Genomic DNA, 11,673 nt, shown 5'->3' with positions numbered 1-11,673 from the left:
TGCTAATGTGAATCCTGCTTTTCTTCTCTTCTCTTTCTCTTCTCTTTCTTTTTGTGTACACTTGGACGCCAAAAAGAGAGGGAGGGGAGGAGTGGGGGCACAATATATCTTTCTATCAACAGCACGCTGGTACGCACATGTACTTTTATTTAATTCCTTCATTCCATCTCTCCCTCCTTTAGTAGCGTCTCCTTCTCCACGACATCGTCCCTCCATCCCCTCCAACGTAGCCACCGCCGCCCCGCAACTTTCTTTCCTCCTTCTCTCCTCTTCCCCCCCGATTTCCAAAGCTTAACTTCATTGTCTCAGACCCCCTTTTCTTTCATCTTAAGACAAAGATTTATGTAAATCTGTGGGCCCGTCGTTAATGCGAGGCGCCGTGTGAGAAATAGCATCCCTAAATCGCCGTATTGTTGTTGAAAATGACAAGGCAGCCCGTTAATCCCACAATGCGATCATCCAAATGTGTCATAATGCTGTGTGTAGGCAGGCAAATCTGAATATCAAAAAGGCGCCTTGCACCTCTACTGAGGCTTCAGTTCCTCGCAGCGCACGACTTTTTTTCTTTCATTTTATTTTTTTACAACAACCCACCCCATTTGTCAGAGAGAGAAAGAGAGAGTGTGTGTGTGTGTGAGTGAGAGAGAGAGATAGAGAGAGAGAGAGAGAGAGAGAGAGAGAGAGAGAGAGAGAGAGAGAGAGAGAGAGAGAGAGAGAGAGAGAGAGAGAGAGAGAGAGGGAGGGACGGTGGGAGCGTGAGAGAGAGGAAAGTAGAAAAGCAGAGGATTCAGAAATTGGAAGTTTGACTGACTGCGTTTGTGTTTGTAGTCATGCAGAAATGATGGAAAACACAGTCTTCTCCTTTATATTGTTCTTTTGTTAAGAATGTTTTTTTTTTGCCTGCAACAGAAGAGGTTCTGATTTAAAGAGATAATGAGGGAAAGCGTTGAGATAATTGCCTCAGTGGGTGTAATCACAAGATAAAATAAATTGATCAGTTTCTTTGTCTCTATGGCGTATTTATTTCTTTACGGATGAATAGGGTTTTGTAATAAAACAATGCGACAAATACAACAAAAAAAAAATTCTGTCTCATGATAGATGTATCAAGCCTTTAAATGAAGCCACATACTGGCTCGTATTCCATGCATACCTATTCCCAGTGCATTGTTCATTTGGAGAAGTGGGTTGTGTGAAATTAGAAAAAGCCTCACAGTCAATAACCTCAAATGATCAGACTATGGCCCTGGAGTGCTGGGCTTCATATGCATGGCTCCCCATTCCAGGGATCAAATTCTCCCAATAAAACTTTGATTAGGCTTGTCCTCATTTTGCATGCTTCTGAAACTGTCAGGGAGAGGGAGGGAGGGAGAGCGAGAGACCGATGGAGAAAGTGAAAGACACACATGAAAGCTAAGAGTGATACCACTACTTCTTTTGGAAACACCCATGAAACAGGCATGCCAATCAATTGGACAGGGACAAGGCTAGTGAATAATAATGTTAATAATTACCAGTGAAGTCGAGGGACTCTTCTGATTCGCCATGAAACCCTCATTCAAATGCCCTCCTCTGAGGCGTCTGTTCTTTAACCATAATTAAGTGTACTACCCCCCCCCCCCCCATACACACACACACACACTCACACAACTCACCAACCCTACTGTAGGTGTCTGACACCCTGACGTCAACCCCCTCCCCTGGATGCCCCCTCTTTCCTTTTTTCTCTCCCATGTCGCAGTTCCTCATTCCCCCTCCCCCCTTCCCCCCCCCCTTCTTCCCAGGCCTGCATTCCTCTGCCATCACTCCCCCAGGCCCCCGTGGGGTGGATTTTGTCAGGGAGAATAGCCAACGTTGATCTTGACGCCTTAAGACCTACTGTACCTGTCAACACAGTGGCTTTGGTGCTGACGACCGGGGCTTAAGTCATTTGAAGTTGCCTTTTAATGAGTGGAGGAGGAGGCAGGGCTCTCTGTTGACAGGCCTTCAGAGCTGGATATAATTCCATACCTCCTGAACTACCCAGGGGTTGTCTGTTGACTTAATCCCCTCCCCAGCCAGTTTTAAGGTAATGGGGATAAATTCGCTCTGAGGTTAATGAAGGGGGAGGTAGCACTTAAGTGTGCTTCGAGATATCTACACAGACATTTAAAAGGTAAACACACTTTAATGATAAAGTCTGTTTTAGTGCTGTGACTTCTCGGTGCTTCCTTGTGAGGCTGGTTTCAATTTGCCATTGTGATGAGGTTTCCTGCTAATTGTAGATTGATGATGATGATGATGCAGAATTGATGTACAATTATTTAATGCATGACTGAGGCGGGCCTCCTGAGTTCTGTTTGCCAGCTCTGTCATCAACTGAGCTGGTCACTTCTTCAGGAAAGGCTTGCGAACTACATGGCACTGTCAATCATTGATGGGCCACTTTAATTGGCAGGACACTATGAGGTATTGCAAAAGCTTAAAACCATCCCATACGACTTATGAGTCCACTCAAATACCTCAGTTTGAAATTTGACCACATGGCAGAAGGCAAGTCTAGACAAATCTCCTCCTTTGTGTGCTTTGCATCTTCACGATTATTCGAAATTGTATTCATCTGTTTGTGCTCAAGTTTGTTCATTCAGCCCAAGCAGCAGCACCTTCTCAATGTCCTTTCAGTTCACATGTCGGCCTTTCTTTTAATTCAGACCGACTTACACTTTCCCCCAATCCTCCTATCGCTTCCTCATTTTATTCGTCCCTCATTTCCCTCTTTCTCTCATTCTCTCTCATTCCGTTCTTTTTCTTCACCAGGGATAATCCCCCCTGTAGGGCTCTTCAAAGCGCGGGCTAGTCAGGGTTTGGCTTAATTACCCGTTTGCCTTGAAACTGAAGCCAGATCGCAGCTCGCCCCGGACCGGCTCACTCCTGTCTCCTCATGACTAATTGTGCGTCTAGATTTACTCGGCAGAGGAAATAGAAAGAGGCAAATTAAATCAAAATAAGAGGGAAAAATGAGAAATTCTCAAGAGGGTGACTACATAGTTAATGACCCCCTTCGTATGTATTGATTTGCCTCCCTGGGTCTCTTTCCTTCTTTATCGAGGAAGTGTGAAATGTGGTCTTGTGGTTGGAGTGCTATGTGATATGGCCCTATTAAGAGTATCTTAGCTTATTGAAGATGATGTGTGCTGCTATTACTTTTATTGCTTGGTTTTGGTTTTGGTGTCTATTGCCTCTATGGATGTCACATAGGAGAAAAATGGTCATGTACATGACATAAACAATATTAAATGGGAGACTACCGTTGCATAAAACATGTACAGCTCTTTTTTCTTAATCAGTGTTTTCTAACTTACCTCTATAAAGGTCTCATTCATGAGAATGTATTTTGTATTTATTGTGTGTCAGTCAATGCTTGAAGCAATGGAACAGATTCATTCAAAAAAGTGTTTATTCTGCATACTACATAACTGCTTTCCAGCTTTATGTTTAATATTTAACTCTAAAATTAAACTATATTGTTCCAGGAAGGGTGTGCTGGTATGTGTGTTACATTGAGGAATAACTGGGAATGCTTATGTCTAATAGATTGATTAAGCGCTGACTTAAAGTTGAGAACCAGACATTGTAGCATGAACTGAACTCCGATCCGGCACCTGCAGTGCTGGCCCGTCAGTCAGCTTAACCAGCCTCTGCAGGGACCCTCAGCAGGAAGATGGATCCATATCCATCCAACACCACTCCCTAACCCCCGATGGGTTTTCACTGCTTGGAAAAGTAGTTCAGGAATTGTACCCCCCTCTATGATTCTAAATCTAGGCCTGTTTGTGTGTGTTTGTTGGTGTTTTAGAACTCACGTTTACGTGTTTGATTCCACACGTGTTTGTGTGTTGGTGTGTCAGTGTTTGATTATGCACGTGTATATGCATTGCAGTCTGATTATGAATGTCCACATGCACATGTCTGAGTGTATGCAAACAAGCCCAGGATGATTCCTTATGCTTTTCAAATAAAGAGAAGTAGACAGTCGGATGTCTGAATGTCATGTTTACTGTAACGAACCAATGGCATTGGACTCAGGCCTGAGAACGCTGTCCGCACCTCAGTGACATCATAGACAACACAAACCGCAGCCTATCAGAATCAGTTCATGTATTTAAATAAAGTGACATCACACACAGCATAACATCCCTACTCAAAAAGCCCCCAGCCCTCCCCAGCTTCATCCCATCCCTCTGGATTTGAACATTATGACATTATCAAAATTACATATTTTTCATTATCATCCCAACCCTGTATTATTCTTAAATACAAACATGAAAAAGAAAGTAAATAGTCATTATGGAATGTAAAAACTAAGAGTGAACAGCAGCAAAGCACTTTTTTCTCTCCATTTTGAACCTGCGCGTTGAAGTCAAGTCCGGTAAGAGGGGACATTAGCTTGCGCCACAAAAACGTCAGAAAACCAAATTGTAACAAAAGGACGGTTCCCCCCAGACAGAGCATGTCCCATGAAGAATGGCAATACACAAGTGAACACCGTGGTCAGCCTAACCTAACTCTGCCCAGGGCATGGCTACGGTGGCCTGGGGCAGACAAACAATGCAGCCAACAGGAAATAGCTCTTAGCATATATCAAAGCACCAATTTCTTAGAGAAAACTTAGGAAGAAATTACAGATAAGGGAGTTTGTGCTGCTGAGCAAATAGGTCAGTTTCATAGATTCTAAGAAAGCAGTTTTTAACTACATCCCCCGGGAATGCCTTGATTGATATGCATCCATATGATTGTGGTCAGTTTCAGTAGCACTAAGTGCCTCTAATTGTGGCCTATGGTTTGAGGCGAGTGAATGCTTTGATCGTATCCTGCCTCCACTGTGCTGCATAAATAGTTCTGCCAGCCGTATTGTGTGGAATTCCAAACAGGGTTTTTAGATGTATAATCTTCCTGTACTTCATTAAAGACCCACACACCCCCACCAATCTTTCTGCACTCAATTTATTGTTAATGCAACCTATTGTCATACTTCTAGATTTCCGTTATTGAACCAGTACATTTCAAAAAGGGGTGAGGTGTTCTTCATCAGGGCCATAATCAAACAGGACTCGATTAACACTGTTGGTGATTGGAGTTGAATAAGACAATGGGGAACAGTGACGGCTTGTATTTGTGCTCTCGTTTTCTCACGCACAGAAATGGAGTTGTGGGAGGCAGGTACCTGAAAACTGACTGGGAGGTCACCAAAGGTCAAAGGTCAAAGAAAAGACCCAAAGAGGGGCAATCACTGTCAGTGCGAGTTTAAAGCATAAACATAACATAACAAAAACGAAAAGAAGATAATGTCAGGGTAATCATAGAAAAAAACTATGTACAACCAATAGAACAGTAAACAAAACATCTACTTGTGTATGTTTCATCTCACTAAAAAGTTGTCAAACAACCTTTAATCCCTTCTGTACAATTCATTTTAACAATACAAATTCATCAGGTATTTGCACTATATTTTATTCTGCCAAATTAAAGAAAAATATATTGTGGCAGCCTGTGAGTTGTATCTTGAAGTCGGAATGATGTTCCGATGCCCCAAAGTAAAATAATGAGAGCATGGGTATTTTAAGTACCCTTTTCACAAAGGATGCACAAACAAGTTAAAAAATACAAGCTCCTGTATAAAGACAGCGAGTGCCTACACATGTATTTCAAACCAGCCATGAAGAATATCCATTCCAGAAGAAGAAAAATAGATACAGATCAGGAATGTCAGTATTTTCCTGCAAAGCAATAACAATGTTCGATTGCTTCTACATGAGAAACGTCCTTTACGTTATGCAGCTTGTCACATTCCCTCCATCCAAGTTTGTTACAGGTCAATTTTTTTATTCCTTTATTTTTATTTTTATTTTATTACACCCAAGGCAGAATAAAAGTTACTAAAACTTAAGACTTTACAGTTACAGTGACAAAAAACATTTTAAGAGACCCACAATTTAAATTGGACTGTAAAATAAAAATAAAAAACAACCTTTTTTCTATTTTTGTAAAATGCCCAGGCATTGTCCAATATTACAAATACTGGTATACTTTTACAGTAAACAAGAAAAATGTAATATATATTCATATATATTTATATATATACTAAAACCCCGTCACCAAAAAAACAATATACACATCGCCACTATGGCATTCAGAGAAACTTTATAAGCAAACTTGAAAAAAAAAAAATACTTGTTTGTTTAAAACACACATACACACAAACATTATTTTACCCTTGTACTTGTTTCAATACTGTAAACGTATTTTAAGACAGAGTGCACTAAATTATTTTTTAGTATCTGCAGTTCCTGATTTTTGTCCAGTCTCTTCTTTGACTATTGTGTTGCGTAACAATCCACTCCGGTGATTTTTCAATCGAGGGACGCAGTCTTGTCCTGAAGTGAAGAATTTGATATATATCTATATATAGGTTTGTGCCTTTATATGTACATATGCATACATATATACACACACACAGACACATCAATATTGTGCTGGGTACTCCTAACTTAAATTCAGTTTATTTTTATTTTTAGAAGTGATATTCAGTGGAAATTTATTATGCAAATTAGAGCAAAGTTTACACATAATTTGATAAATTGTATTTTTGTTTTATCAATTCCTTGCTTCACAAAGAATTAGCTTTTTTTTCGATCTCAGACAATAAATAGGAAGATCAGTATTCAAGGCACACTCATGTCAAATTGAACGGCAGTACAAAAACTGTCCCAAATAAATTACTTTCATTTTTTTTATAGTGCCAGCATTGGAAAAGCCAAGCCTAACAACACTGGCACTTCAATCTCAGGTGATTCCAAACTCAAGAACCCTTTAAGCAAGGACCAGTATCAGTATATCCAGTAATTTCTTGCTCAGAAGCCGTACCTTCCATTTTCCTGTCTTTTTGTGTGTGTAAAAAATAAAAAAAAATAAAAATCATAAAGTGCGGGTCAATTGCGAAGAGCTGTTTGTTTCTTCCTTTTTTTGACAGACTTTGCCTCAATCCTAAAAAAACTGCTTCATCTTGGATGTCTGGGGAGGAAAAGGGGAGCTGTCGGGTTTGCATTTATTCAAAGTAACAAGGAGGGAGGTGGTGATATTGGGCAAAAGATGGTGCTTGCTGAAGATTGAGAAAAGGTTTTCCTAAAAATCTCAGCTGTGCATTCTGTGTGTGTCAGAGTTGCTACTTCTCAGAATGCGTTCAACTACACATCACAGGGAGCCCTGAATGAGAGGAAAGAAAGAAAAAAATAGTCTTACTGTTTCAGCACACGCTCAACAGATATCTACACACAAATTGTATCTAACTGTGCAATTTTACTGGTCTGCATAACTGCCACTGATTTGGGTCTCACAGGGGATGTGATCACATTAACCAGAAAACATTATTGTATATAAACATTTTTGACTATGGCACACTATACAATCAAACTACCTACACAGTATAAACCCATTCATGTTTTTAAAAATGACAAATAGATATTTCTAGAAAAGAATGCATAGGGCTGTTTTCAAGTGATATCATAAACATTGTCGCATATTGTAGTTTATTTTGAAATAGAATCTGATTTAGAATCAAATCTGGTTAAAGAGGTGACATCCGCCTTGGCTGCATGTACGACTGACTAAGTCCCCTTTCTTGTATAAACAATGCATTTAATAAACGATGTATCAATTACAAGCAGTATCATTTAAATATGAGTTAATGACTGCAATTGATTAATCTTAGATTAAGTATTGTTTTGAAATTCTACAATATTGCCCTTTGCCGTAACTATAACATGTGCGTTACATCATTTAAAATGTGTCTAGGTTGTTTTGAATAAGATTTTAATTGTACTACTAGGTAATAGAATGTAACAAACTATTTTTGGATCTAAATATTGACTGGCAGAGAATTGAGCAGGGCAGGGGAGGGTTAATTTGGGCATGGGCAAAAACAAACATTTTAAGCTCATCCAAGGAATGATAATGAAGGGATGAAAGAGAAAACAAAAAAGGCAGGTCCTACAGCTCACCCTGAAATGTCCCTGTGATCCAGCTAGATGCTACACTGCCTGGCGCTATAGTAGGGGAGGCTAAAACAGACCATCCTTAAAAACAATTAAACTTGTCCTATAGCTATGAAATCAATATATATACAGACCATGACCACTATCTGCACTAAGTGCAAACGGTCTAGTTAGATTGGGGATAGGTGGGTTTAGGTGAGGTGTTTTGATGTAAACAGTTTGAAAGTACAAAGTGGGACTTCTCCAAGAATATATGAGTAAGGTCTTGGTGCTCTAGAGTTGTCAGGGGGTAAGTACTAGGTACCAGTAATCAGCTGCCTTCACCATAATCAGTTTCTTCTTATTGGAAGGGATGTCCTCTACAGGAGGCATGGTTTATGAACCTCACAATCTACTTTGATTTAGATTTACTGTCATAAATGACACTCAGTGCTACATATCCAATTAAATTGACATGTTTAGAAATCAGTTCATCCTACAATGTCAAAGGATTGTTGTCCGCGCATATCCTATCATGTAAAAGAAACAAAAAATAGTTTTCTCAGTTTTGCTTTTTTTAAGATTTGAAGATTAAATTCGGCTTCTCTTCAAGAAATTACATGTGTAGCTTTAATGTACATGTCCTATAAGCAGCAACCTATAGATTATTCAATGGATTTCTGTCTGCTAAAAAATCTCAGGATATTATCTGGGTATTTTTAAAAGTTAAACAAAACTCCCAGCAATTTAAATCAAAAAGTAAAACAAATTTTAAAATGACAAAATAAAAATGTACCTGCACATGCCACAATACAAAATCCAATAAATACAGAAATTATTGCACAGTTAAAGGCTCCACATGTTATGACTTAATTTGTTGTCTGATCTGTTGTTTAAAAAGGAACGCCAAATGAGGCAGCTTAGACCGGCTTCAAATGGTGCTGTGTGTTTGTCTGTCTGTTTTCTCAGTTGGCAGTTTCTTAGGCAAAAACATAAGATTAACCCAAAATCAATATTTATGAAAGAGTATCCAGCTACCCCCTTTGTACTTTTTTTTATTTATTTTTTATTCAAGTTGTGGCGAAGAGCTTCAAAATAGGAAATCTGGCTTAGCTTCTCTCTGCTTGTTCAATTTTGACCTCGTTGGTCATCAAATGTTCCCCGTGCCACTTTTTCATGTGTTTCTCGAGAGTGCTGTACACGCTGAAGGGCATTTGGCAAATGTCACAGCGGTATACTTCCTTACCCAGCTGGCCGTGTGTCTTCATGTGGCGCGTGAGCTTGGAGCTCTGGGCGCAGGCGTAGTTGCACAGCTCGCACTTGTAGGGCCGCTCCCCCGTGTGGCTGCGCCGGTGCACCGTCAGATTGCTGCAGTTCTTGAACACCTTGCCGCAGTACTCGCACGTGTCGCTCCGCCGACTCTCCTTGGAGCCGGGCCGACCGAGGCCTGCGCCGCCCAGGTGAGGGGTACTGCCCCCGCTGGCAGTCCCGCTGCGCCCCGACAGCCCTCCGTCCAGAAGGTCTCCGGGGGGTGTGGAGAAGCGCAGGCTGCCGTTCTCGGAGGAGTGCTCGGAGGAGGTGGCGAAGGGCGATTGTCTGGAATCGGTGAAGCCCAGGAAGGGGTCTTTGATGAAGTGCCGGGACGCGGCGTATCCCACCAGCCACTGGGAGTAAACGTTCTCGGATGGGATGAGGGGTGCCGCGGGCATGTCCAAGTCCTTCTCGATCTTGATCCTCTTGTTGGAGGAGTTGGACAGGCTGGGGCTGGTGATGGGGGTGGGCTTGCGAGGGAACAGCCCTGAGAAAGAGTCACTGGACCCACAGTTTCTGCCATTGACAGTGGTCCTCTCCACCCTGTGGTGGTCCATCTCCCCCACAACTGAGTCCTCGTCTCCGGTGTCCCGCTGACCGTCTAAGCCCCTCTTGGTGAAGGGCATTCTTTTACGATTGTCGACTATCATGTTATTGTACTGCTGTATAGTGCTAAGGCCCACACTTTCCACCATCTTTCCCAAGGAGAGTGAAGATTTCTCGTCTGAGGAAGGCTTGGAGCCGTTCTCACGGTTCCGGTAGAACTCCGACTCCATGCTGAAGTTTGACTCCGGTCGGCTTTCGTTCTCCAGCTCCTCTTCCTCCTCCTCTTCTTCCTCTTCCTCGTTGCCCTCGCCCCGGAAGTCCCCGTCACGGTTCTTCATGCCTTCACCCGTTACATCGCTGGTTCCCGGTTCTGGGGAACTTGTGGCAGACAGGCCATCGTCAGAGCGCCCGGTCATGGAACCTGCCTTGTGCATGTGGGTCTTCATGTGGCGCTTCAGCTTGCTGGCCTGTGAACAAGCGTGGTCGCACAGCTGACACTTGTAGGGCTTCTCGCCGGTGTGGCTGCGCCGGTGCACCACGAGGTTGCTCTGGAACTTGAAGGTCTTGCCGCAGAACTCGCAGGACTTGGATTTGTTCGTCTGGGGCGGGGTGGTGCTGCTGGGTGGCATGGGCGGTAGGGGAGGGGTGCTAAGAAAGGGCGACTTGGGGCTGGGCTGGAAGGGGTTGGGATTGAGCAGGCGGTGCATAGGGTTGGCCCTGCTGGGGGAGAGGGGCGGAGTGGCATTGTTGCCCGCAAGTTCGCGAAGCCGCCTGGAGAAGTCCATGGACTGGGACTCTATGGCCATGGGTGTCAGGCGCATTACCCGCTCAAAGGCACTGGGGTGCTGGGAGATGAGACCCATTTCCTCTGCGCTAAGGCGTTCCAGACGGTGTGGGTCCAGGTGGTGGCGGGGTGGCGGGCTGACAAAGGGGGGGGTGTTGGGGAGGCGGTTCTCCACGAAGCCTGGTGGGGGTTCCCGGAGCAGGGGCCCAGTCATCCTCAGCAGGTGGAAGGGGTTGTTGTCACCCAGAAAGTTGGTGAGGGGGGACTGGGGGATGGATTCTGGACCCATGGGGGGCGGGATGGTGATGCGTGGGGTAAGGGAGGCGCTCGAGGGGTTGGACTCCAGGTAGATGCGGATACCGTGGGTGTTCTGGGCATGCTGGAGGAGGAACCAGGCGCTGGGGAAGGGCTGCTTACACGTGGTGCAGATGTAGCTCGATGGCTCGTCCCTTCCTAAAACACAGCAAAGGTAGATACAAAAAATGTGATTAGGGTTTGACTCACACAATACCTTAATATATAATACAGCTACAGTATATAGTTTGATGAAAACAAAATGGAATTCAGTTTTGGTGTGTTTGTGTTTGTGTGTGTGTGTGTGTGTGTGTGGGTGTGTGTGTGTGTGTGTGTGTATGTGTGTGTATGTGTGTGTGTGTGTGTTACAAGTCATCCCCCAAAACAATAACCATTCCCATATTCTAGTCAAACAAATATCAATAAATATTAGTGGACATGCAACATCTGTATCAATATGATTTACAGTCACTCACTGAGCTGGTTCTCACTGAGGTTGAATACAAACTATACAAAGAGGCCGAAAACAGTGGACATGGTTATGCATTTTATATTTGCCTCATACTTCCAGTGGATCAGACCGTCTTGGATCATCATGTTGTCACATAAATGGGACATACTTATCACACTTTTGACAAGTGCATTTCCACAATCACATAGGATTGGCCAACACTGTAGAAACACCGCATCTACGCTTCAAGTGCTTTTTAATCTTTCCTCTCAACAAAT

General features: G+C 43.0%; 1 protein-coding gene across 3 annotated transcripts in view; it reads right to left on the bottom strand.

The window, feature by feature from the left end:
- Window positions 1-4,017: 4,017 nt before the first annotated feature.
- bcl11ba (BCL11 transcription factor B a) overlaps window positions 4,018-11,673 on the bottom strand; it is a 52,916-nt gene continuing 45,260 nt past the window's right edge. For 2 of the 3 annotated variants that reach the window (XM_062469735.1, XM_062469736.1), the window contains exon 3: window positions 4,018-11,103. In XM_062469735.1, the coding sequence (XP_062325719.1) occupies window positions 9,119-11,103 (1,985 nt within the window). In that variant the 3' untranslated portion in view covers window positions 4,018-9,118. The remainder of the gene's footprint in view (window positions 11,104-11,673) is intronic. The other variant, XM_062469737.1, reaches the window with a different exon arrangement.

Source organism: Osmerus eperlanus, chromosome 9 (assembly GCF_963692335.1).
Source record: "Osmerus eperlanus chromosome 9, fOsmEpe2.1, whole genome shotgun sequence".
Lineage (NCBI taxonomy): Eukaryota > Metazoa > Chordata > Actinopteri > Osmeriformes > Osmeridae > Osmerus > Osmerus eperlanus.
This window is presented reverse-complemented; position numbering and strand designations above follow the sequence as displayed.